The sequence below is a fragment of the Mustela nigripes genome, chromosome 9 (assembly GCF_022355385.1).
Source record: "Mustela nigripes isolate SB6536 chromosome 9, MUSNIG.SB6536, whole genome shotgun sequence".
Lineage (NCBI taxonomy): Eukaryota > Metazoa > Chordata > Mammalia > Carnivora > Mustelidae > Mustela > Mustela nigripes.
In genome coordinates this window covers 4,216,410-4,240,951 of record NC_081565.1, presented here as the reverse complement: position 1 = coordinate 4,240,951, position 24,542 = coordinate 4,216,410, and the positions used below count along the sequence as shown (strand labels likewise).

The 24,542-nt window shown below is 46.9% G+C and overlaps 1 protein-coding gene across 2 annotated transcripts in view; it reads right to left on the bottom strand.

Annotated features, from left to right (window-relative positions):
* The window catches only part of MED27 (mediator complex subunit 27), a 191,785-nt gene that overhangs the window by 117,162 nt on the left and 50,081 nt on the right, over positions 1–24,542 (bottom strand). For both annotated transcript variants that reach the window (XM_059410484.1, XM_059410485.1), the window contains exon 3: positions 10,646–10,776. In XM_059410484.1, coding sequence (XP_059266467.1) covers positions 10,646–10,776 — 131 coding nt within the window. The remainder of the gene's footprint in view (positions 1–10,645; positions 10,777–24,542) is intronic.

Here is a 24,542-nt window from a genome sequence, read left to right as displayed (position 1 = left end):
ATAATGCTATTGCACACGTAGCAGAACTGCAGTAGAGGGCAAACATAATTTTTATATGGACTGGGAAACCGGAATTTTCATTTGATTCGCTTTACTCTAATATTCAGCTTATCTTGGTGGTCAAGAACCAACCCTGCAATATCCCCGAGGTAGGCCTGTACTGCCCAGCTCGCAGAATGTCCCCAGAGTGAGGACTGACCTTGACAGCTCATCCCAAGGACCAGCAGGCCTGAGCTCAGAGCTTAATCTAGACTGAGAAACTGCTTCCGAAGAGAGAGACGGCGACACCCTTCACGAACTTGGGGAGATGCTCTCCCTAGCGCCTCAGGAAGCCAGACGTACGGTCTCAGCTGAAAGAGGTTTTCTTACATTTTCTTACTAAAAATGCCTGAATGGGGACTATCGGAGCAACTATTGTCACCTGATCAAAATCCACCCTACCCTAAGAGCCTCAAGCAAAGAGACAAAGCCATTTCCCACTCACACTTGTTCTCATGTTACTGAGACCACTGGACACGTCAGCGCTCTATATAAAGAACACTTTTCATCACAGGTGAACAGAGAAACGGACTCACTGCTTCTTGGTCACTTGTAACCCTAAATAGGGACTTTTTGGGCAAAAATCTATGGGCCACTAACAGCCTACATGGCAGAGAGAGAAGGAAAAAGAGATACACAGCAAGAGACCACCAAAATTACTTTCCATTAAGAAAGACCAGAAAGACTTAAAAAAAATAAAAATAAAAAAGTTTCAGTTCCCAACAGTGTTAGCTGGGAATGACGTAGTGCAAAATATCAACAACCCGGAGACTCTGGATCTTTGTTATGCAAAAATGGATTTTTAAAATCCAAGGTGGGGGAACATTGTATGTACAACCACCCATTCTTCTCTTCCTTCACCAGTAATGGCCAGAGTGATGTCATAACCACACTAGACAGCTGTCTTCCTGGATAAAATCACCTTGTAAAGGAGAAATGCAATTAGTGGATAAATGAAATATAATTTTTAAACTGATTCTACAGGCTGCCACGTTTGACTTGGTCCTTAATGGCCAAGTTGTTTATTATAGTTTTCTGTTTTATGTAATTTCTCTTTGATTCAGTATCTGTGGAAGACACTGAGACTTAAATCCTTGTCTATGTCACACCATGCCCGAGATAAACATAGATGAGCTGAGAGTGAGGCCAAGACCAGGACAAGGCAGTAAGGGGCTCAAGTGCCACCAAGACCGGCAGGGAGGGCGGGGCGGCAGGGCTCCCCCATCTCCTCCTGCCCGCCTCCTCTGGTCTCCCTCCTCCACCCCGGCAGATTCTATCCACTCTCGAGACTTCCCCTAGCACCCTAAGGAGCTGATTACCAAAACTATTTCTTCAACAACAATCCAAGTTCCAGACCTGTATTTTAAAAACACTGATTGTGAAAATGTTCAAGTACACACAACAGCTGATCAAACTGTAATGAGCTCGTCAGCGGCCTCATGCTCTCTTCTCCCAGTTTCCACAGTTCGGAGCTGGTTTTACCGAATTCTCCCCACCCTCACCCCCACCCCAACACACACACACTTCTGAGAAAGGGGAGGACGGAGTGTCTCAACACAGGCCATCATATCACTTCACTCAAGACCTGTGAGCTCCTCCAACTTAACATGCGTCAGACAGAACTCACGTTGTTTCTCCTCTGTTTACACAGCAGGACTTCTGTACTTTCAGAGTTCCAGCCGGATGGGGCAAACACCTAGCCTGCAGAAAGTGCTTGGTCGATGCTTACAGAGTGACAAGTATAAACACACACGCGCACGTGCACACACACACAGAGGCACACGCACGTACGCGTACATACACACAGACACAGTAGGGGACCAGACAGCAAGAAGCAAAGGTCCAGACGGAGGGTCTAGCTAGTAAGACAGGATCCAGGACTTCCTACTGGCTTCCTGCCAAGGGCCAGCACTTCTGAGTATGGAAACCCTCTGGCTGAAGCAGGAGCAAAGTAGTTCTGTCCGTCCCAAGTGCGACAGTCCTGACAAGCTACAGATTTCAGCGCGCGGCTATTAGTAGAACTAAATATGGTTCTCTCAAGGGAAGAAAAGGATCTTTTACAACATATATGCTAATGAAGCACAACGACATAGAGCATTTAAAACAAAATGTCCCTATATTTATTCTCCATAGACAGATTTTTACATTAATATTTATGAGGGATTCCTCGTTTATTTCTCCCAGAGATTTTCCTCCTGCCCAAAGAGAAGGGATAAAAGATAAGTAACATGAACCAATTATCTTTTAAACAGCTACAAAGGACCACCTGACTTATCTGCTACTTGATTAATCTTCCTAATATAATATACCACTTTCCACACATCGGCCCCGCTCCTGAGCCCCCAGGGCCCGCCGCCCCCCGCGGGAGCACACTGCAAGGCCTGCTTGCCACCCGAGCCTCCAGATCCAAGCCTATCTGTCCTCACTCAGCAGGGCCAGACCGGCACCTCCAAATCCTCCCCCGGAGATATTTCTGTCGGTCCAAATGGCACCTGGTTCCCAGCCATTTAAATACCCAACACTTACACTTTCAATTTACTAAGAGCCACGAGCGGTAAACAGCTTGTAGAAAGATGTTCTCAGCCTTATCGGCCAGTGGGCGTGGGGACAAACGGTAGCTCAGAGGGGAACCAGCCCACAGGACATGCTTGTCCAGCCCTCGGTGCCCGAGACAAGGCCAGGCGGGAAAGGAGAGGCAGGGGGCCCCAGTTCCCAAGGGGTTTCCAGTGTAGCCGAAACACAAGGCAGACAGTGAGTGGCAAGTGCCACAGGAGAGCCACAAAGCCAAGCGTCACAGGGGTTATGAGCTGAAGGTTTCTTCCTGCCCAGTCCCTGGACCACCTTTTGCCTTCCCCAGTCAGTAACAGACTGAGCGACACACTTGCCTTCTCTACCTGCCAATAACACGAGCGCAAAGTCACACGAGAAAGGACATGGCAGGAACCACCACTGAGTGCGTCTCCTCTGAGCCCCCCGACGAGACGCTGGGAATGAGGAGGGCGAGCAACCGGGCGGACTGGACACACAGGGGGACCGCTCTGCACCGCTGGCCTCAAAATGCCTTTGGATTCTATTTCGAGGCAAATGGAAAACCAATGTGAGCAGCAACAAAAAAGCGGAGGGAACGGATGAAATGGTGCTGGGGTGGTTAGACTTGTACGACGCAATCGGGCAAGGCCCAGGCTCTTCCCAGCCCCTGCTGCTCGGAGCTCTGACCACAGAGGGTTTCTTCCCGTCACTGTCAAGCGGGCCTTTTCCGAGTCACAACCATAAAACCTTACAAGAGCCAGGCACGCTCGCTTCTACCACCCTTTTAACCTTCGTATGGAAAACTGCCTGAAACTCAGAGGCTGGAAACAGTTTTGTTGATGAAACAGAGGAAGACGACGAGGGTTGAAGATCGTCGCCGTGTGCACACTCCGATGCAAACTCGGGACCCCGACGAGACGAGGCTCCGTGCTTCCGCGGTGGGGCCGGTACCTCCCACCGTTCCAGCGGCAGTGCCAGTCTTGCAGGGAAAAGCAAGAGCAGCCCTGAGCCAGCCCGCTGAAGCACGGCGACGTAAATAAGGGAGCTTCTGCCGCGCGGTTATTGGAAACTGATCTCTTCCTTATTAATATGGTCCCGCAACGGAGACAAAGATTTCTCCATGTTCTAGAATGCAAACAATGTTTTAATCTTTAATTATATTCTCAATTTCAACTCTTCTGGAGAGTTACAGCCACCAAGGCCTAGGATTATTTCTTTATTACACAGCCTCTCAGTGGTATTTAATGAATATTGTTACTTAATACTTGCCGGTAGGGGAAAGAAGGATTTAGTGAGTTCCTACTTAAGTTTTGATGACTTTTCCGAAACTCACAGACACAGAGTTCTCTACTTCCTTTCAGGGACACGCCGTACAGGCAGCAGGCTTGCTCTGCTCAGCAGCCCACGCTCGGGAAGAGGCAGCCTGTGGACTGAGGCTCCCCGCAGAAAGGGATTCAGGATACAACGCTCTGCGTCTCTAAGGCTCGTGGCAACAAACCAGGGTGCTCCTCGTTCCTGGTTTACTCACTGCTGGTCTGCTCAGAGGCAAACTAAACTCCAACAAGAAGAGACGCCAAATATTCTTATTCGGGGCTCCCATCATCATCTACGTTGAAGAATTTAATATAAACTTATCAGCACAGAACCAACTTCTGCCCTCGACCAAGTTTCAAGAGCCTCATGAGGCAAAACAAAGCTCAAGTCGTCAGGAAGAAAATTAGGTCCCTGCAAGGACATGCGTCCACCTCAAGCATCTGTGTCAGGGTTGCTGTAATGGCACAGCGACTACGGAAGCCTCGAGTTTCATATCTGTGCGGCCGAGGGACAAAATCACGTTCCCCCCTCCAAAAAAAAAAAAAAAAAAAATTCTTAAAAATCAGCAAGAGGAAGAGTAATGATGTGATGGCCAGGAAGCTACAGGGGGTCTGGGCTTGCAGCAGTCTGTCCTGGCCAACACTCACCTTGCTCAGTTTCAACATCAACGACCACGAGAAGCTCCCACTCTCATTCACCGCTATCGCCAAGGACAGATTTATGCCACTGCTTTGCTCTCCGTGATTCCTGTTGGTTTCACATTAAGCAAAAGACAACACGAGCCTCTGCCTTTCAAGAACAGAAGCGGCATTTACCACACATCTTGGAAAGAATCCAATCATCTGTATAAGCACCGTGTGTAATTTCAAGTCGATGATCTTCCTGGGAATTAGTGTGTAAGGCAGTGGCAGAAAATGAGCCTCTGTCAGTTAAACTCCCACAGCCAAATTAGAGGCCCTACCGAAGGCAATCTGTTGTTCAAACACTGGAACCCCGAGGTGTACGCGCCGTGTCATTATCCAGGCTACCTCCCGAACTGGTGGCATTTCTCCCCAGCAACACTTGTCCCACATGCTGTTTCTGTGGTGGTGTTTTTGTTACTCAAACCTGAGGCAGGTCATCCAAGAACAGGAGCATGAAGACTCCTTGCCCTCTGAGAGGTGGTAGGTACTACTGAAGCAGACACAAAATGTTAAGGAAATGGTAATGGAAGACTCCAGAGAACACCAAGGAATGGCACTCAAGCGATGAAATGCTATGAACCACGGACACACACAACAGAAATGAATCTCCAAAACACCATGCTGAGCAAAAGAAATCGGAAAGAAAGTATGCTCTGAAGGTCTCTACTTATGCGGAGTTCCAGCAGAGGCAAGACTGGGGTATCGGGATAGAAATTAGGACAGTGGTGGCCTGACGGATAAACTGGAAAGAAGTATAGTCCACTCCTTCTAGAAGCCCTGCTGTCAGGAGAGAGAGGAGCTGGGAGCTGGAAGAAGTGGGGTGACGAGCAGAGTGCTCCCACGAGAGGGTGTGGGTAAGCGCGTTTGCGTACTACTAGAAACGAGCTAGGAGAAAGGGGAATCCTGATGGCGTGGGAGTGAGAGGACACCCGCGGTCGAGTGGCTTGGCAGAGCCGAGAGCGTGGACCTAGTGGGGAAGAGGACGGGCTGTCCCTGGCTGGGAGCATGGACAGCGCCTCCCGAGTGACTAGAAGACAGGTAGCCTATGGCAGGAAAAGTGCTCTTAATGGAGCTGGCAGCACCTTTTCAGGAAGGATAACATGACACAAAAGAAACCACCCGTCCCCACAACTTCCAGGGGACAGTAATACTTTGAAAGATAACCCTTCTGTAGAACAATTTTTGCCCTCAAATCTAAGTGAGATTTATGTGTGGAAATACAAATACGTAAGTATTCGCTCGTCCCACTCCCACCGACAGTCGGCACTTCATCAGGTCGCCGCCAGGGGTCCCAGGCCACTTGGCTCGACAATCTTGACCAAAACCGTATCCATGTTAACACGAAAGCGCGCCGAACAATGGGTCGCGAAGTTGAGACAGCTATCTAAGGGAGCACAAGCAAACATGGCCGCATCTGACATGTATTAAACACACAGATACCGCAACCGTCAGCTGATCTCATTCCTACAAGGGTCAAAAGCCTGATGTTTACCAGCAACAGGGGACACAGCTCCTTTCTGAAAATGACAGGGCCTTTTCCACAATGGATTCAACACTCGGGGGGAATCAGAGAAGTGAGGTGGCTTCATCAGTGCCCTCCAAATGCTGACATATGGTAAAAGATCTTTCATCATGAACAGCATCTTTGCCTTCTTAGAAGCTTCCTTGGAGGAGGAGAAAGATATGAATCATTAATCCCATGAATCACTAATCCTATGGGAACTCTGGCAGAATCAGCGTCTTCAAAGACTACTACTGTTCAAGCCGACTGCATTTAAAAAACAAACACACTGTACACCTCTCCTGCCCCCACACCGTGCCTGTGGTCTCAGCACAGAGCCCGTGATTTTGTTGTGGTAGCCTTCCTGCCATCCAAATGATGACACAAGGCAGTGCAGAAACCCATCTGTCACCGCATCACCAGAGTTCCAGAGGAGGGTGAGTATGGAGTCCAGTGCTGGTCCTCCGGTGGCTTCCTCCAAGGAGAAATGAAACCTTTCCTTAGAATCCTGTGAGCCTATGCGAGAAGCATCGAGCTCTCCTGATGAAGTCAAGCTTCCATCCTTCACCCGGCAGTGGAGAAATTCACCAACATTTGGCTAGGCCTCCCTACATGTGGCTCTCTCAGCGCCCTGCCCGTGCCTTCGTGAGCACTTTGGGATGTCATTAGGGCTTGGCACACATTACGAGGATCCCCTGCTACTTGTTTGTTCCTCTGCTTCTGCTCAGAGCTTTGTGAGAGCCAAAACTGTGTCGTATTCATCTCCAAATTCCCAGCACAGTGCACAGGACCAAACACTTGTAGGCCCTGAGTACACATTTGCTGAATACATAAGTGAATGGGGCGTACAGGCTCCGCCATTCTTCCCTCGGTGCAATGACTCTCCTCCCTGGCAACTGCCGTGGTTTTAAACGACGACCACAAACTCTTTGACAATCTTCCTTCAAAAGGGAGAGCCTCATCCCCTCCCCTTAAACATCAGACTTAGTGACTCATTTCTAACCAACAGAATGGGGTGGAACTGATGCTGTGTCTTTGGAGACTAGGTCCGAGAAAGGATCGGCTCTGCTGGGCTCCCTGCCCTGGGAGAAGTCACCTGCAAGTCATGGGGGTACTCAAGTCTCCTATGGAGAGGGACGGAGCCCTCTTGTCCACAGCCAGCACCAACTTGCCTGCCGTGTGAGCAAGCCACCCTGGGCAAGACCCTCAAACCTCAGTCCAACCTTCAAATGACTGCATTTCTGGCTGAGATCTGACTGCAATCTTCTGAGAGACTGAGCCAGAACCACACAGCCGAGCCACTCTCAGATTCCTGAGCCACAAAATATGTGACAGGTGTTTACTGTTGTCAAACGACCATGCTTGGGGGTGATCTGTTATGTGGCAGTAGGTGACTGATACACAGAGTTTGGGTGTTGTTTTATAAGGGATTTCCTTAATGACAGAGTTAGTTTATGGTCATGCTGTGCTTGTAATAAAAATTTTGTAATTAGCAGTGTTCTACAGAATACATCCAGAACATGACTGATTAATATGCAAATCTAAATGTTCTGCAGATAAAATTACACTACCTTCAAGTCTAACAACTATATTCAAGAAATGTTGAGATGTAATACAGAACATTACAATACAATCCTTTTTGGAGGATGTTTCTTATTTTTAAACATTATATTTACATAAGAAAAGTTGAGAATTATATCCATCAAAACCTTAGCAGTAGCTTTCTCTGTGTGATGGTGTTATTATGTTTTCCTTTAGTGTCACCTTTGGTTGGTTCAAGGCCTACAATATGTACTTATTACTAGTGGCCTATGTTTTAATTTAAAAATTTTTTACAATTCAATTAGTCCAGCACTATGTCTTATTGGTATTTCTATTTCTGACTCTAACATAATAAGAAGCATGTAGTAGGTGCTCAAGAAAAGTGCACTGAATGTCCTTTAGCTATATACCCTGCCTACTGGACAGGTCTCTGAAGGGACCGTGAACCCCAAAAGCTCAATGATGTGAAAAAGCAGCAGTCAATTTTCACAGGAAACAAGCTACTGAGTATAGGAAATCATTCCGATGTTGTATTCTTAGTACACGGCAACAACTTTTCTCTTTGACACTAAGTATTTTGAGTGATTTGTTATAAATTTATAATGACAGTTGTGAACACCTCCTTTTTTTTTTTTTTTTTTGGCATGAGAACAGAGTCTGTTGATTGCCTTGGTGCTTAAAATAGTTTCTAAGTGTCCTCATAATAGCATGTCACCTGTAAACAGGTTTCAAGCCAATGCAAATGAACAAATGGCGAACAGATGGACCACGAGCTGACTTTTGTCAAGAGAGAGTTAGCAACAAACACTTTCTGGCTCCAGTCTTATGGGACCATTAGAAAGTCTTTCGCTTCTCGCCAAACATCTTGCCTCCGTAGACTATCCATGCAGGGAAAATGACAAGTTACAACGCCCATTAGACTTTAGAGAGCTGAAAGTTGAAGGTTCGCAGAATCACCAAGTCAACATATGAGGAACCACAGATCATGTTCCTTCAGAAGCGCCTACCAGTGAAAACTCTCACTCTGCATCACTCAAAGTGTCTGAAAAATGCGCACCTGGCCATGCAGTAGCAGAAAATCACCTTTTGGAAGCCGGTTGGTTATGTTCATCTTCTCCTGGAAGCAAATGTTAATTATGAAGAAAACCTGAAAATCATAGAAATGGTGGTGCGAGTGTCCAGGGATGAGGGAAAAGATCCCGAAGCATCCTCTGTGACTTCTCAGCTCTCTGCTGGCCTCTCTCCACCTCAAGTCATCTCCTTGGAGAGGCCTTCTTTGACCACCCAATCTAAGCACTTTCCTCAACCTCAACCTTTACTACACTATGTGTTCCTTTCTAAGCACCAATCATAACCAGAAATTATTATATTAATTTGTTAATTTATCGTTAACTAGAAATTATTATATTAATTTATTAATTTGTTGAGGGGTGCCTTTTTTTTTTTTTTTTTGGTCTCTTTCCCCCTGCAAACAAAAGCTTCAGGAAGACGGGGCCGTATCTGTGTTGTGTTGTTCATGACTATAACTCACAGTCTAGGACAGTGCCTACAGATAGGAGGTACAATATTTGCTCATCAAATGGAAAATAAGTGAGATCTTGTATAAAGGCAAACAACGGAGTCTCACTGAAAACGCTCCTCTGGATGGAAATTTTAAAATGTACAGCTGATCCCTGAATGACACGGGTTGGAAGTGCAAGAATCCACGTATCTGTGATATTTTTGTCGCTACAGTACTCTAAATGTATTTTCTCTTCCTTATAATTTTCCTAATAACATTTTCTTCTTTCCAGCTTATGTTATTGTAAGAACATAACACATTTAATATACACAATACATGTTAATCGACTGTTGATGTTATTTGTAGGCTTCCAGTCACTCTTAGGCTATTAGTAGTTAAGTCTGGGGGGAACCAAAAGTTATACAAGATCTTTGACTGTGCCTGTGACCCCTGCATTATTTGAGGTGTTGACTGTAGTTTGTGACTGAGGATGTAACCGAAAGGGGGTACAGTGGGAGGGCAGGACAGGACAGGGAATGTGTCTAAAGGCCCAGGCCAGCCGCTGGCAGTGCTGCCTCGCTCCGGGGAGTGTGTGCGCTCACAGAGAAGCTATCAGCAAAGACTGGTGTGTTCACACTGCCGAGTCTCACAAAGTGAGCCCTGGCCTTCACGTGCTAGGGCTTCGAGCATGAAGTAGCCCCACAGGTCACGGATAAGTCTCGTGACTATGAGTCACATAGTCACGAGAACACTACCCAGCAACGAAAAAGAACAGACAATCTAGATGAGTCTAGCAGACATTATGCTGAGCGAAAAAGAGCTGGAAACTGAAAATTATGTACTCTGCAGCTCCAGTGACATGAAGTTCAAGAACAGGTTAAAAATCAACCGTTCGAACAAGGTGGAACAGTGCTAAACCCGGGTAGGGAGGTGGCACGTGCACAGACCGGGAACATGGGGGGCCCCTCACGGGATTCTGGAAGCCATGGCCACATGGCCTCATTGGGGTCGAGCTCCACGGAGGTACCCACATGTGAAAACCATCACTGAGTTGGACGTTTCTGAACCTTACAGTGTCTCCTATCTCTACTAGGATAAAGAAGGGCTCATATTTTGCACATTTAAGAGAACGAGTGAGCCTAGCATGACTCGAATCCCAGCTCCCCCAGATTCTCTGAGTGGCCTGCAGCTTCTCAAAACGTGCCCCTGAGCTGTGTCATCGGTTAGATAAGGACAACCACACTGGGGCTCTGCCAGCTCTGGGAGTGTGACAAGGAAATGAAGAAAAGACTATGAGGTATCTTGAAATCCTAGGTGGGAAAGTCACACAAAATATGTTAATTAGGAATCACACAATCACTGCTTCACGTAGGATCTATGCAAACGATTTTACCTGCGTGCTGGGTTTCTAATCTTAGCAGGTACCCTGGGCAAAAGGAAGAGCAATTTCACAAGAAACAACTTTCCACTCCCCACAAACAAGCACCAAGAAGAGTTCACCCGGGACGAAAGAACTGTTGCAAACCCATTACTCACTGAGGCGGTAAGACAAGAGTAGTAGGCTGAGCCTTCGGCCTCCGCTTGGCGGACACTCCCATCTGGTTAGCCGAGCGCTTCAAGGACTGCTGATTCAAGAGGCCAGACGCCAGGCCTGCATGGTACTGCAACTGCACGGGCACACAGAACAAAAGGGGAAGAAAAACACCGTTGGGTAAACGCAGGCCAAGGGGTAGGAAACTATCACTGCTTGATGTGTCTTACCCCCTTAGAATGTTTTAAATCACGGCGAATGCAGCGGCTAACATTTTGCTTCGAGGAATGTCTCTGTAAGGAGCTCCTGAGACAAACAGGAAGAGAAGAGTGGACAGGGCTGCTCGTCACAGCATTACCTGATGGTGAGGAACCGGGGAACTCCTGAACACCCAGCAGTAACCGGGAGCTCGGTTAAGATATGGAAAGAAATTTATGACATTATTTTGTGGAATAAAAAACAAAAACAGGTACACTCTAAACAGAGAAATGCTTAAAAAAAGACAGTCTCTCAAATGTTAAACGTAACAGGGGCGCCTGGGTGGCCCAGTGGGTTAAGTATCCAATTCTTGGTTCCAGCTCAGGTCGTGATCTCAGGGTCGTGAGATCAAGCCCCCGTGCCCCCACGTCAGCTCCACACTCAGTGAGAAGTCTGCTTGGGATTCTCTCTCTCCCTCTCTCTGCCCCTCCCCCGACTTGCACTGTCTTTCTCTCTAATAAATAGAATAAAATCTTTAAAAAAGAAAGAAAGAAAGAAAGAAACATTAACAGCACATTCCTAAGTAGCAGAGCTTGAATAATTTTTCTTCTTTATTTTTCACTACTATTTTATATATGCTTTATATAAATGGTTTTTCAAAGCCCATGCCATTTTTTCTAAGAAGATCCACAGGGACTTCTTAAAGACAAATTAGTTCTGGGAACTCTTGCTTATAATAAAAACCACATAACTGGGAGTCTTCTGCATTAACTGGGAGCACAACCTGAAACACACCCATGGTGAGCCCCAACATTCGCTGTCTGCTGTCTTCAATGCTGAAGATACAAGTATCAGTGGTAAGGATAAGCTCCTGAGTGTATCTTACAACAAAAAGCATACAAATGGATACAGGATGGAGGAGTTCCTCTCACTCTGTGTACAGGTAAGTGGAACAACAGTGCCGGTAAAGATGCAAAATACTTTCAGTAAGCTCCAGGCCCACATCCTTTGCTTTGTTCTGGACAAACCACTGAGCTCTGAAGTTACTCAGGACACATCATTTTACCTCTCTAGACCTCCATTTCACTTTTGGAAAAGAGAAGTGACACTGCCTAATTCTAAACCCAACAGGACTTCCAAAAAAAAAAAAAAATCCACCTTATTGAGTTAAAATTTACATAAAATAAAATGCATACATTGTAAGTGTACAGTTTGATGAGTTAGGATAATGTCTATACCTGTGAAACTGTCACCCCAATCAAGGTACAGACAATGAGACAATGTCCATCCCTAAAGAAAGTTCCCCGAGGTCCCAATGCAGTCAGTCTCCCTCCCCTCCCCACCCCCATCTCCTGCCATCAGGATCCTTTGTTTTAAAATACAACTCATCAGTCTCACTCTTTGCCAAGTGAGGCGCTTACATCCAATCTGACATGTGACAGTGACTGCTATCTTCCTTTTTTAATCCCATACTTTGGTATTTTAGATCTTAAGAGTTGTCATCGATCTCTCGATAATAAAATCATCCTTGAAAGGTATCCCAATTGTGAACAGATGTAAATAAAACATTCAAATGTGAAAATGCCAAGCTAAGAGTCTGGATTGAGACCATTTATAACATCCAATATGTTTCTTCTTCCCTTCTCAAATTAAGCAAGGTCCTTCAAACATTTATTTAGAATTAACTAAACATACAAATAGTAATTCACTCTTTAGCTCTGAATCAATTTCTTTTCAAAATGCTCTTTCAAGGCATAGATTTCCTTTGCAGAGTCAGCTACATTACAGTTCATGGTAATGAAACTGGTGACCACCATATCAAAGGGGCCGGGCCCTGCATGCAAAGGGTAATGATGTTCTGAGAAACAGATGGCTGACCTAAAGCCGGTGGGCTGCAAACAAACAGAGAGAGCAAGAAAACAGAACGAAATGAAATGATCTGCTTCTTGAAAGTGGTCATAAAAACGAAGATATCCAGTAACCCAGTAAGACTGAAATGTCTGTTTGGAGCATCCATATTGCTTTTTAACAGGCTCTTGATTTACTTGGTCGATCTGCTGGGGGAGCCTTACGGCTGCACAACACAAGACAAAGATGTATCACATTCATAATAAAAATGGAACTCGTCTCAGGGTGGAGGGGGGGCATAATTCAGCTCTAACAACTCATCTTAGACCAATGAATTTTGCTCAAATTTGTTTTTCTCCTACAGATTTCTTAAATGGGAAATCAATGGAAGCAAGGGACAGGACAAGTTTGAAAGACAATGTTTCAAAATGTCAGCTACTTGGGTTTCGATCTTCCCCACCAGAATTTGCAATGAGTGCAATATGCATGGGCCTTTATGGAATTAAAGGGAAAGACAGCTTGGCAGGGGTCCCCTCCTGGCTCAAGGAATCGTCTCTCCTTTTGGCTCTCCTTCTTCTTTGTATCTTATTAGGATCCATGCAAGCTCAGCCATTCCGACCCTGCTGACTCTTTGAGTGGAAGAGTCCTGCTAACTGCACACAGTGGCAGGGTGATTTTGCCCACCTGGCATCATTTTGATCATTTGCTCAAACAAAAAAAACCAAAAGAGCAGAAATGCATGCTAGCTGCTGTCTTTTAAAGGGTGCCTTTAAAATGTCTGTCATCTTGGGCACCTTCAACAGACACTGCACCTCTAAGAGCACACGGAGAGGGACGGGCTCCTCTTTCCAGAAAAATAAAACCTGCCCTTCGACGCTGACTCACCATGATTAAGCGACATCATGTATACGTATCCGTATCCCAGTTTCCAGGAACACAGCTCCGACTGTCAAGATCTATAAGGGGCCCATTAAATATTTACCGAACCATCTTTATAATGGGAGAAAAGGTCAAAGTTAATAAAACTGACAGGCAGATCCTGTCCAACTGGATTTATACATTATTTAAGCACCAAATACTCCATTCCATGAAACACAGTTTTGATCTGAAAAGACTTGGAAAACGTTCACTCAGCCGATGGTTCTAAAACAGCAGAAGGGAGTTCAGAGCAAATCCACAAATTAACATTAAGAACATATCACTCCCCAAAATGCTGCCATAAGTTTTCAATTACAGGTTCTGTAATATTTTCTATAAAAATATATTTCAATAAACATACTTTGTTCCAAATGTCTGTGGCATGGAAACAAGTCTATTTCAAAAAGCAACTTATCAAAGTTCTAATGCGATTTTTCTATCCAAGATCATTTCTCCACTGACTAGGCAAGGATAAAATGAAAGAGAGTGAGAAGGAAAACAATCTATTCTTTCAACTTCCACCTCACAGGGTTGGGGAATGGGAATGTTGGTGTGGAGAGTATTATTTACTGGTAAACTGCCATTCCCTGCTAATAGTGATTTCAGTGTTCTTTGGATTTAGAGAGCATTGCTCTCAGCTGCAATTTTGCTATTATGGTCAACTTCCCATTTTCTATGATTGACCTAGGACTTTTCGGTCAGTTCTCAACCTGTAGCCCTTTCTTGCCTTTTTTTTTTTTTTTTAAAGATTTTATCTATTTACTTGACAGACAGAGATCACAAGCAGGCAGAGAGGCAGGCAGAGAGAGAGAGAGAGAGGAGGAAGCAGGCTCCCTGCAGAGCAGAGAGCCCAATGTGGGGCTCCATCCCAGGACCCTGGGATCATGACCTGAGCTGAAGGCAGAGGCTTAGCCCACTGAGCCACCCAGGTGTCCCCCTATAGCCCTTTCTAATCAATTACATCTACTAATTACCTCTATACCTGGAACATCTCAACAACTCATAATGAGCTGCAAAACACCTCTCAGAATTTGGAAAACTTTGATTTGTTGGCTATTTTCTTTAAAGTAACACTGTTTGGGCACCTGGGTGGCTCAGACAGTTAATCATCTGCTGCCAAAGTCTGCTTCTTTCTCTCCCTCTCCCCCTTACCCCGCCCCCCGCTCATGCTCGCTCTTTCTCTCTCTCAAATAAAATCTTTTTTTTTTTTTAGATTTTATTTACTTATTTGACAGAAAGAGAAATCACAAGTAGGCAGAGAGGCAGGCAGGCAGAGAGAAGGGGGAAGCAGGCTCCGCGCTGAGCAGAGAGCCTGATGCGGGGCTCGATCCCAGGACCCTGAGATCATGACCTGAGCCAAAGGGAGAGGTTTAACTCACTGAGCCACCCAGGCGCCCCTAAATAAATAAAATCGTAAAAATAATAATAATATTAATAAAGTATATTGTTCTGGTAATATTAAACCAGCAAAAGTGCCAAGGTTTAGAAGATAAGGTCACCATAAAGGCTCCAGGGCAGACCGACAAGTCCTGTAACCAGCATCCTCTTTGAAGGTGTGCGACTGGCCTCAGCCAGTAACAAGGGCTGTGTGAGCTTACAAACACCTCACTTCCCTCTCGACAGAACACGTGCTGCATCTTCTCCTCGAGCTCCGAAGCTTCACTCCTCCGGTTTCTAAAGGAGTTACCTGGGTATCTGGCTTCACAATAAAATGATGAAAAGATGTCCCCATAATTTCACACAATAAGCTCAACAACGCTTTGCACCCAACAGGCTCATTCTTTACAGAATCTGCTTTGAAAGAAGTCCCAATTTCTGAGGCCTAAATTCACTTAGCTTTAATGGTTCAAATTACAAATAACAACACATACTGGAAGGAAATATTATTGAAGTATTGAATTATTATAGTATTGAAATATTATAAAAAACACGATTCAAATGCAAAGTTTCTTTCCTCTATCTTGGGTTCAGAGAGTCGGATGAGCAAAATGTCCTCTGGTCGGCTCCCGCCCTGCTGTCTTCCACCCTGTACTGAATGTTCCTCTCTGCTCCAAAGCAGAGGATAATGTCCGGTAACGGACAGACGTTTGAGGGGCAAAGAGGAGAGTCACCACACCCATCACATTCAATATACTAATTAAGCCAGTGGCATTCAATTTGGTCTAGCACATAAAAGCTGAAATGTTTGCTAAAACCTCCCTGGGGTTCGCGGTACACAGCATCTATCCATTCCCAAGATTATCCTATCTGTGCCATATGGCCTGAATCCTGCTTTAAGAAAACCTGACATTCAAAATTCTCAAAATTCCTAAGCCAGGTCAGGCAAGGGTTGATTCTTCCCGCTGTGAAAATCATGATCTCCTTTTCCAAGATTCACCAAATGCTTCTTTTGGGGGAGGGAGGTTGTGAAAACAAATAAACAAACACGAAACAAAAATACAACTCTCCTAACCTTAAGACAGAGTTCACTTTATTTTTAAAAATCAATTTATGTATAATTTTATGCAAGTTTTTAAGAATACTGGCAAGATTTACTGGTACCTCCAGTAACTAAACCCTTTGGGTGAGGAGTGAGACAGAACTAAGTTAAACAAACTCTGGCTGGCTTAGCCGAGGGGCCCATGGGAGGGACGAAGAGCTCAAGAGGCCACAGTGCCCCACCACCTCCTCCCCCAGTCCCTCCAGGCCAGTCTCCCTTCTCTGAGCACAGAGCTTTTGCCTGTCACCGGGACTTGGCAGCCAGGAAAGGCAGCCTTGTGTTATTTCTTGGTCCAGGAATGAAGCTAAGCTAGCCACCTGGGGAGACATTTCTGGAGGGTGCAGACCTTGTTATTGATTACTCTGCATTCACAACAGCATCAGGCTATTGCACTGCATACAGGAGAAGCTAATGAATTTGTCAACTGGTATGTGGACTGGCAGATCAGTGAAACGCTACGGCCTGGCCTGGCCTATCACTGTAGCCAATATAGAGAACACAATGGCCCCAACAGACAGTCCTCTTAAGGCTGGGCACTTACAGAAGCAACACACTGCTTTGCAGGGGCTTACTGACAGCGCAGAACCACAAAGAACCCCTCTTTCCTCTTATTCTAACTGCCCAAAATAGTGAGTATGTCTAAACCTCTGTAGGGGCTTGAGTTCAGGCAAAGGCATCTTTATGACCTCAAATCATAGTACTCTAATGTCAGAGGAGGCGCTTAGGGGCACCAACCTCCACCCACCTCCCATCCCCATTTTATAGGAGAGGAAACTCAGGCCTTAGAGAAGTCATTGGCCCAAGGTGACAGACACCCGAAGGGGGAGGGAAGCCGTTAGGATTCACTTCCCTGGCCTTTCTCTGGGAGGGAGGGCGTGGGGCGGCGGGGGCTAAGTGTGCCACATCTTTCCACCTGGAGGACCTGACATGTGCTACCTCTTCCGGCAGGAGAGCGCGGTGCCTCTTCCCAGACAGGGAACTGAGAGCGTGTTCTGGGAGAACGGTATTAGCTGGCATCCCTGACATCGGCTCACTTGTTTGCTCCCTTCACTGGGACCCCTCTTAGGGACCATGATGTCACAGGTTCTTCCCTTCTACTGACTCCGCTCATGTCTCAAGCAGGGAGTATGGGAAAGTTCTAAATTCTATCATCTTAGGGCTTTAGTATCATTCATGGTTAAAAACCATGGAGAAAAGAAATCAAGAAATTGTAGAAACCTCAATACTGTCCAAAAATCTAAATTCTAGACTCAGCAATAACACATTTAACCTTCCTGGCATCTCTGCTACTTACTGTTCTCTGATGGGGCAATGGTGCTACTGCCTAAAAGGTTTGTATAAATTCTCTTACTGGATGGGAGAGTCCACACGTATAATCTGTTTTTACTCAGGGATTCTCTTTGAGAACATGTGTAATACATCATGAGAGCAATAAGCACGGACATCAGCCACAGAGCATCACGTCCCCTGCAGATCCCCAACCCAAACAGCCAGCACTGGTCGGCACGAGAGTGTGCTGAAAATCCGTCTCAGATGCAATGGAACACACCAAAGCTCACACCCCTGATCTCAAGACAATGTGACACGGGGATCGAGTCACAGCCTCTACAGCGGGGACACGCGGGTGCGGCAGGGTAGGTGGGGGTGCGGGCCACTGGGACCCTCAGGCAATCCCCGTTTCCCCTAGACTGTTAACCTAGAACCAGGGTTTGTGCAAAACCAGGAACGCTTCATCCCCACTTTGAGTTGCAAGACCTTTGTCCCTCATTATTGAAATATATTTTGTTTCCAGCTAATGAGAAAAAAACACGTATTACGACAAAGCGCTGATTCTTCTTTTGAACATAACTCTGAGCAGAGAAACAAGCAAGCCTGACTGTTATTATCTGTGCCAAGGAAAACAGCTACAGAAAAATACCATAAATCTAATTGTTTTGCTTGGGGTTTTATCCAAATATTAGATAATGGTATTAGCTTCTTTCCTCCTTTTAACTCCTAACGCTTCTTTCAAATAGCCAATATTTTTAAAAAAAAAAGAAAGAAAAGAAAAGAAAAACAACCTTAGATTTGAGCCTTTATGGGTAAATGATCTTTTTACTTGGTCAAAACAGCATCAATAAACCATAAGAAGGAAGCCTCCAATTTATCTGCCTATTTGTCCTCTACTGGGAAGCAGGGTTTCAGGCCTTTCAATTACTAGGACAGCAGGACCCGTCAGGGCTGCACTGCTGCCGACTGCAGCGTCATTTACATGCCAAAGGCCATTTGGGTTTCTTTCCTCCTGTGCATGAACCCTCAACTGTCCCAACCTCACAAAATGTCAGAGAAGCGAACAGAGAGGATGTGTAGCAGCCTTTTACTTTCTGAAATCTCTGTAACGCTTAGGGTCGTTTAGATTGGTGCTGCTGGTGCGTCCAGGTCTCGCACCTTTATTAACAGGCCTCTGCCCGCAACTGCCGTTTACCCTACAGCTGTGTGCGCGCTATCGCACTTCGGAGATGCCAGCCAGCGGCAAGAGATGTCACTCACCCATCTGAGCGGAGTCCCTAACGAAGCAGGCTGTGAAAGTGGCTAAAAATGGAGGAAAGCACCAGCCAGGGGCTCCCGGTAAAGGAAGAGAGTAAGAACACAGAAGAAAGCCACGAGGGAGCGAGGGCGAGGGCACCCTGGAATCCGTGCCTCCCTGTCTCTGCTCCTCCCCTCGCACTTCACACCAGGCCCTCAACCTTGCCGCCTGGCGTGCTCCTACACAGCAGCGCACAGGGTCATAAAGGGAGCGCGCTGGAGGCTCACCGGACCGCTTACGATGCGGCAGGAACTGGAAACAGGATCCAGGCAAATGAGACAACGTGTCAACGAGAGAATGCTCACAGTTCTTCGAGCACGGAGACAGTGAGTGGGAACACGCCCTCTGAAGAGGGAGGGCCACGTGGTGCCGTCTCGTTCACCTGGCCTCCCGCGAGAGGACAAAGTCCGTGGCGGATGGGTCATCGCGTCCTGTCTCCCAGCGAAGCTTGAACCAGCCCAGAACAATTACCCCTTTACCCACCATCTACTCAGCAAACACAGAATGTGTGCTTGACCCTGTTACGACTAAGACAGAAGCGGCAGGGAGGAATGACATATCCCGGAATTACCTCTATGCTTGCAGCAGAAAGGCTGGACGCCGGTCTCTAAATGCACACCCACGGCCTGGCACGGAAGTCGAAAAGAGGAGGCTGGGCTGTGTCTAAGACCCTCTGCCACTGAAATTCTATGACGTTATAAATATTTCTCTTAAGAAAATGCAGTTCTGAACCTGACTTCCTAATGTAAAAATCAATGCTGGTGAAATTTAAATAGATTTATGAAGCGGGAGCACGTCCCCAGTCACCAAAAGTCTCCAATGGGGGCAGTTAGCGAGGGGGTGGGGAAGAGGCTGTCTACGCGATCAGCTGGAACCGAGCGCAGGGCAGAGGCCTGACGAGCATGGGACATGTACAGACACACCAAAATACCTTGTTTGTTCTTCCCAAAGCATTGGGGGGGCACGGGGGGGGGGGGGACTGAATAGTCCCAGGTAACACACGTATCCCCGGGTGTTTCTCTTCCTTGCCCCCCTCTAAAAGAGGGGGAATGGTTTCAACTGAGAAATAGTAAAATGGAAACCACCAGATCACAAAACCAGACACTGAATGCTCAGTTGGCACTCACGGATTCCAGTCAAGAAGCCACTAAAGATGATTTTTTTTAAATGACCGATCCGATAAATATAAAATTATGATTAGATCATGATTAGATTCTTATCAAACCTCTCTCTTGGGCCGTAAAAGATGGTCCCTCTGTGCCTTCCAGTCAGATCAGGTTTAACTGGAGCGCAACTCTATCATCTGCCCACGTCCCCACGTGCCGTTTCCGCTCCCAGCACGGCTTTCCTTCCCGTCTCCTGCAGCCCGCGCCAGCTTCCTCCGCTGTCCGCCGGGGAGGGATCGGGTCAGACTTCCCTCCAGCCCTGGCGCGCCTGGCATATGAACTAGGGAGAGGTAGGGAAGAGGGAACAGTAGTACAGAGAAAGGGCAGAGAAACCTTGGGAGGAGAAGGGAAATAGGGAGCCACGTGATCATGGACTTGAGGATCTAGAACTCTGGTGTCGGACACAGTGAAATGAGCGCGAGGCACGAGGCGGAGGAGCCGCAGTCGGAGGCTGAAGCACGCCTGAAACGCGCCAAAGCCTGAAGCACGGTGACCAGCACATCCGTGGGATGGTCACAAGGGACAACACCCAGAAACTCTCGAACAACGCCGGAATGACTGACTTTTTTCCGAAAACAGTAGAATCATCATCTTTTCATCAAATACTGTCACCCCAAACATGTCAGATAATAAACTGGTAAGTGCGACAGAAAACAGGGAGGAAATGCACCCCACAGGCTGCTCCGAATGAGTAGCTGTGTAGAGGAGGAACCCCAACCCAATTGTTACACAGTGGAGGAGAACCATCACACTGCGGGTGCCCCTTGGCCGACTCTGAGTAAAACTCACTACAATCCAGGACAACCGTACGAGGCCTGCAGAGACGCAATAAGCACTCTAAATGAAAAGCAACCCAGAGGGGTAGTTGCGAAGCCCTTTCTAATATACTGTTCTTTTTCATCTACACATGAACCCAAATGCCCAGAAAGTTGGCTCAACCTCAGTGCATTCAACCATCAAGTTAGAGAGTATTTCTAACACAACCCACAAAGTACTCAGCACTAGAAGACCGAAGTCTCTTCTCCAGACTCCCAGGACTTGTCTCCTTCTTCATAGGACTGCTGAAGGTTTTTGTTGGTTTATGTTCTGGCTGTGACAGTCTACAAGTACTGAAAGTAGAAGAAAGTAGGAGAAGTATCAGAAGAGGCAAAGCAGAGGTCAGCCTAAGTGGCAGCAGAATTTTCCTACGATAAATATAGGACTGTAATTTTTTTTGTTTGGAATTTTAAAACCCTAAATCATACTTACCAACAGTGGTTATGTTTATGGTTTATGATGAATAACGGGTTAGAGCGAGTTTTCTACCGATCAGTGTGACCAAGGCATGACTTCTACTCTTGTTAATCTAATGAAGAACGCAGGTACGCAGTTCCACAGTCTGGATATAACCCAGCAGGCCCTGCACTGAAGTGTGTGGCTGGGGATGAGCTGCTCAACTTTCCAGAATTTCTGTTCTTTCTCTTCTATTACTGGGGATAATGGTGCTACTCATTACTTACTACCTGATTCCTCTAGAAACAGCCTGTGGTTTCACTGGGGCAAAACTACACTCAGTGAGGGTTAAATACACGAAAGTGTTGAGCAAAATGACGGCACAAAATACATACTCAGTAAAGGCTAACTCTGAGTACGGCGCCTAACAGGCCGAGATGCTGAGCATTAACAATCAGACTGAGCATCACAGTGGTCGAGCCAATGGCTGGAAGGCACTGCTGACCAAAAAAACCCCAAAACACCTTGGAGGAGCTGGACCAGCGAAAACCAGGCCTATTTCGGGGTGGATCTGGGGAAGGGGCGTGTACAGGGACAGCGAACGAGAAGGCTAGAGCCCCTGCTCTGATGTGCAAGTTACTTACGACCATGATGTTTGAGGACCTATTCAAACGTGCCAAATTCTGCTGTCAAGAGCAAAGCAAGCAACCAGACGCATCAGCAGCACCGAGCCGGGAATGGCCAAGAAGGAATGTTAACGACACTTCCACCACAACCACATCCATCCAGAAGAAGATCTCAGATGTGGGAAGGAGCTTTTTGGGGGACCAGGGGTAAGAATGTAAGAAAAGGCAACCGATGCCATATCCAGTGTTTTATTTTCATCCACGATGCTCAAATAAATAGGCTGCCTTTCCCTTAAGGACCTGGCATGCAGGGACCTGAGAAGAGCTGAAGCTTGCTCGAGCCAGTCCAGAAGCCTTCCTAAAACACCTTTTATAGGGCTGATCGCTGTACATTACAGTATTTTTTGCATATATCTATCTTTACTCTTTTTCTCAACTGTAAGAATCAAGAGAGCCGGAACAGTCTCATCAGCACCAGTAAGAGGCAGGGTCAGGACTAGAATCCAGACAGCCCGGCTCCAGGGTCCCTGCTGTCACTACTCCGCCATACGACACTCCAGAATTTCAGCTGTTCTCAGGAAGTATTTTTTAAACAAATGAATATATAATTAGCATGAGAAGAGATCTGAACTCAATGTGAAAGTACGGTAGGAATTTGGATTCTGAATCTTGCACAAGGTCCCCACTGAGAGGGAAGATGACAGGGTTCTCCTGCCTCCCCTACTCCCCAGCTCAGCCTTTTGAGGCTGCAACGAGCAGTCCTACTCAGTTCATCAAGGTTTGCCGTGCGGCCTCATGGGAAGTGGAGGAAACTGGAACTGTGTCCACGGCCAGGCCTCCGGACAGCAGGAAGTGCTCCGACAGTCCCCAGTCCTTCTCCCCCTGCCGCTGGTGACTTCTGAGGCCCTGGCCGCTTGCTGCCGCTTCCGACTCTGACCGCAGACCACCGCTCCACACGCCCTCACTCATGGCCAGGCCTTGGCCTGCTGCTGCATGAGTGAGTGTGCAAACCCGTGTGTACACACCTTTTCACACACTTAGTGCCTGCTGGTGTCTCAAACAGGAGAAAGAGAGGACAGGACAAGAATCTGCCAGTATAGAGCATCATTTCTCCCCTCAGCATAGAAATGTATAGCAAGTTCTTAAAGTCAAAAGCTTTCTCGCCAACATAGGCACCAAAACCCCTGTGACAGCAAAAACTGACGTGAACTGATGGGAGTCTATGTAAATCTTAATTTATCTCACTTAGTGTGAAAAGTCTAACATTTTGCTACACAGTATTTGATTATAGTATTTCTCCAGACCCTGCTGGAGAAATTAATGTAAAATGTGGTATATGAACCATAGTGCCTTTCAGTAATCCAAAATATTCTAAAATCCAAAATACATTCTGATCCCAAGAGCTCTGGAACAGGAGCTGGGGACCCGTGCTGTGCGGCAGAGCGCAGGGTACTGGGCACAGCGCCCGTGCCAGCCTGTATTTCAAAACTGCTGGCGGCCTCTGACTTAGGCACCCATCTCTGATCTAAGTGGCCACAGCCAGTCTCCAGGGACACAGGGCAACAGAGCGAGACAGCCCACCTCACCGGAATTCCGCTGCCGCCGCCACTCCAGCCAGCTTCCTTTCCGAGAACACCCACGCTCACTCCTGTCTTAGGGCCCCTTTCACTCACTGTCCTCTCTACCCGGGACACTCTTCACACGCTCTTCCCTGGTCTTTGGGTGCCTGACTTCTCGCGCACGTCTCAACCTGCCCTTTCCCCTTCTCACAGAGCCTTCTCTGGCCCTCTCAACGACCGGAGCCTCCGAGCTCTCGCTCGCACACCGTGGTGTTTTATCTTAATCATAGGAAACCTGAGCACGCGTTTTACACATATTGTCCTTTTCTTTGTTTAGTGTGTATCTCCCCAGCCTCACGGCCACTCCTACCCCCATCCCACACCAGAACGTAACCGCTCCATTAGGACACAGGCCGTGGCTACCTTAGTCACTATTACAGCTCCAACACCTAGAACGGTGCTTGGCACCGAATTGTAAATAATTACTTGCTGAATAAATAAGAAAGCATTCGGACAACGCCTGCAGGCACTGCGGGCCCTGTTCACAGCCAGACCCAGACGCCCTGCCTAAACGAATTAAAAATCCATATTACTCCCAAATGGTATGAATTTTTCACATCTTCTGTGGACTTTATTTGGTAGACTCCTGGGGGAGGGGTGTCGCTGAAGGTTCTAAGCAGGGAGTGGTACAATCAAAGGGCACTACAGCCTTCAAGTCATTTTTCAAAGCACAGCCAGAGATCATCTGCATCAGAACCATCTGTAGCAAGCTGGCCAAAAACACAGATCGCAGGCTCCGGCCTCAGAGCGGCGGGATCTGCACCTCTGCCCAGGCACCCTGGAATCAGCACCGGAAGAAGCAAGGCCGGCAGCATGAACGCACTCCGTACGCGTCTTAGAGTCACAGTACAATCCTGGAAATGCCTGTGACTCACTGATTGATTCTGCAAGTCTTCTCCGCCGGGGAACCAGCAAGAACACACTACAGAGGGAAGCCTCAGGCAGGTCACAGCTGGCTAATGCGAGGCCGCAGCCCTCGTCGGGATACCACACAGACTGAGGTTTGCGACACGGAGGCAGTGTGCTTCCACCGCTCAAGAGGCCCCCATCTCTGCAACTCCCATGGGAGACCTGGCTGTTCCACGCGCATATCGTTGAAGAGCAGTGGGAAGGGCAGCCCAGGGACAAACAGCAGACTCAGAGGGAGCTTTAGAATGCTGGTGCCCTGTTCTAGCATTCGGCTACCCCTGATTAGGCAAATACAGAACATGCAGTGCAGGAGTCTGCAAACAGTTAAATTTTCAATCTTTATAAAAAAGAAAATCCATCA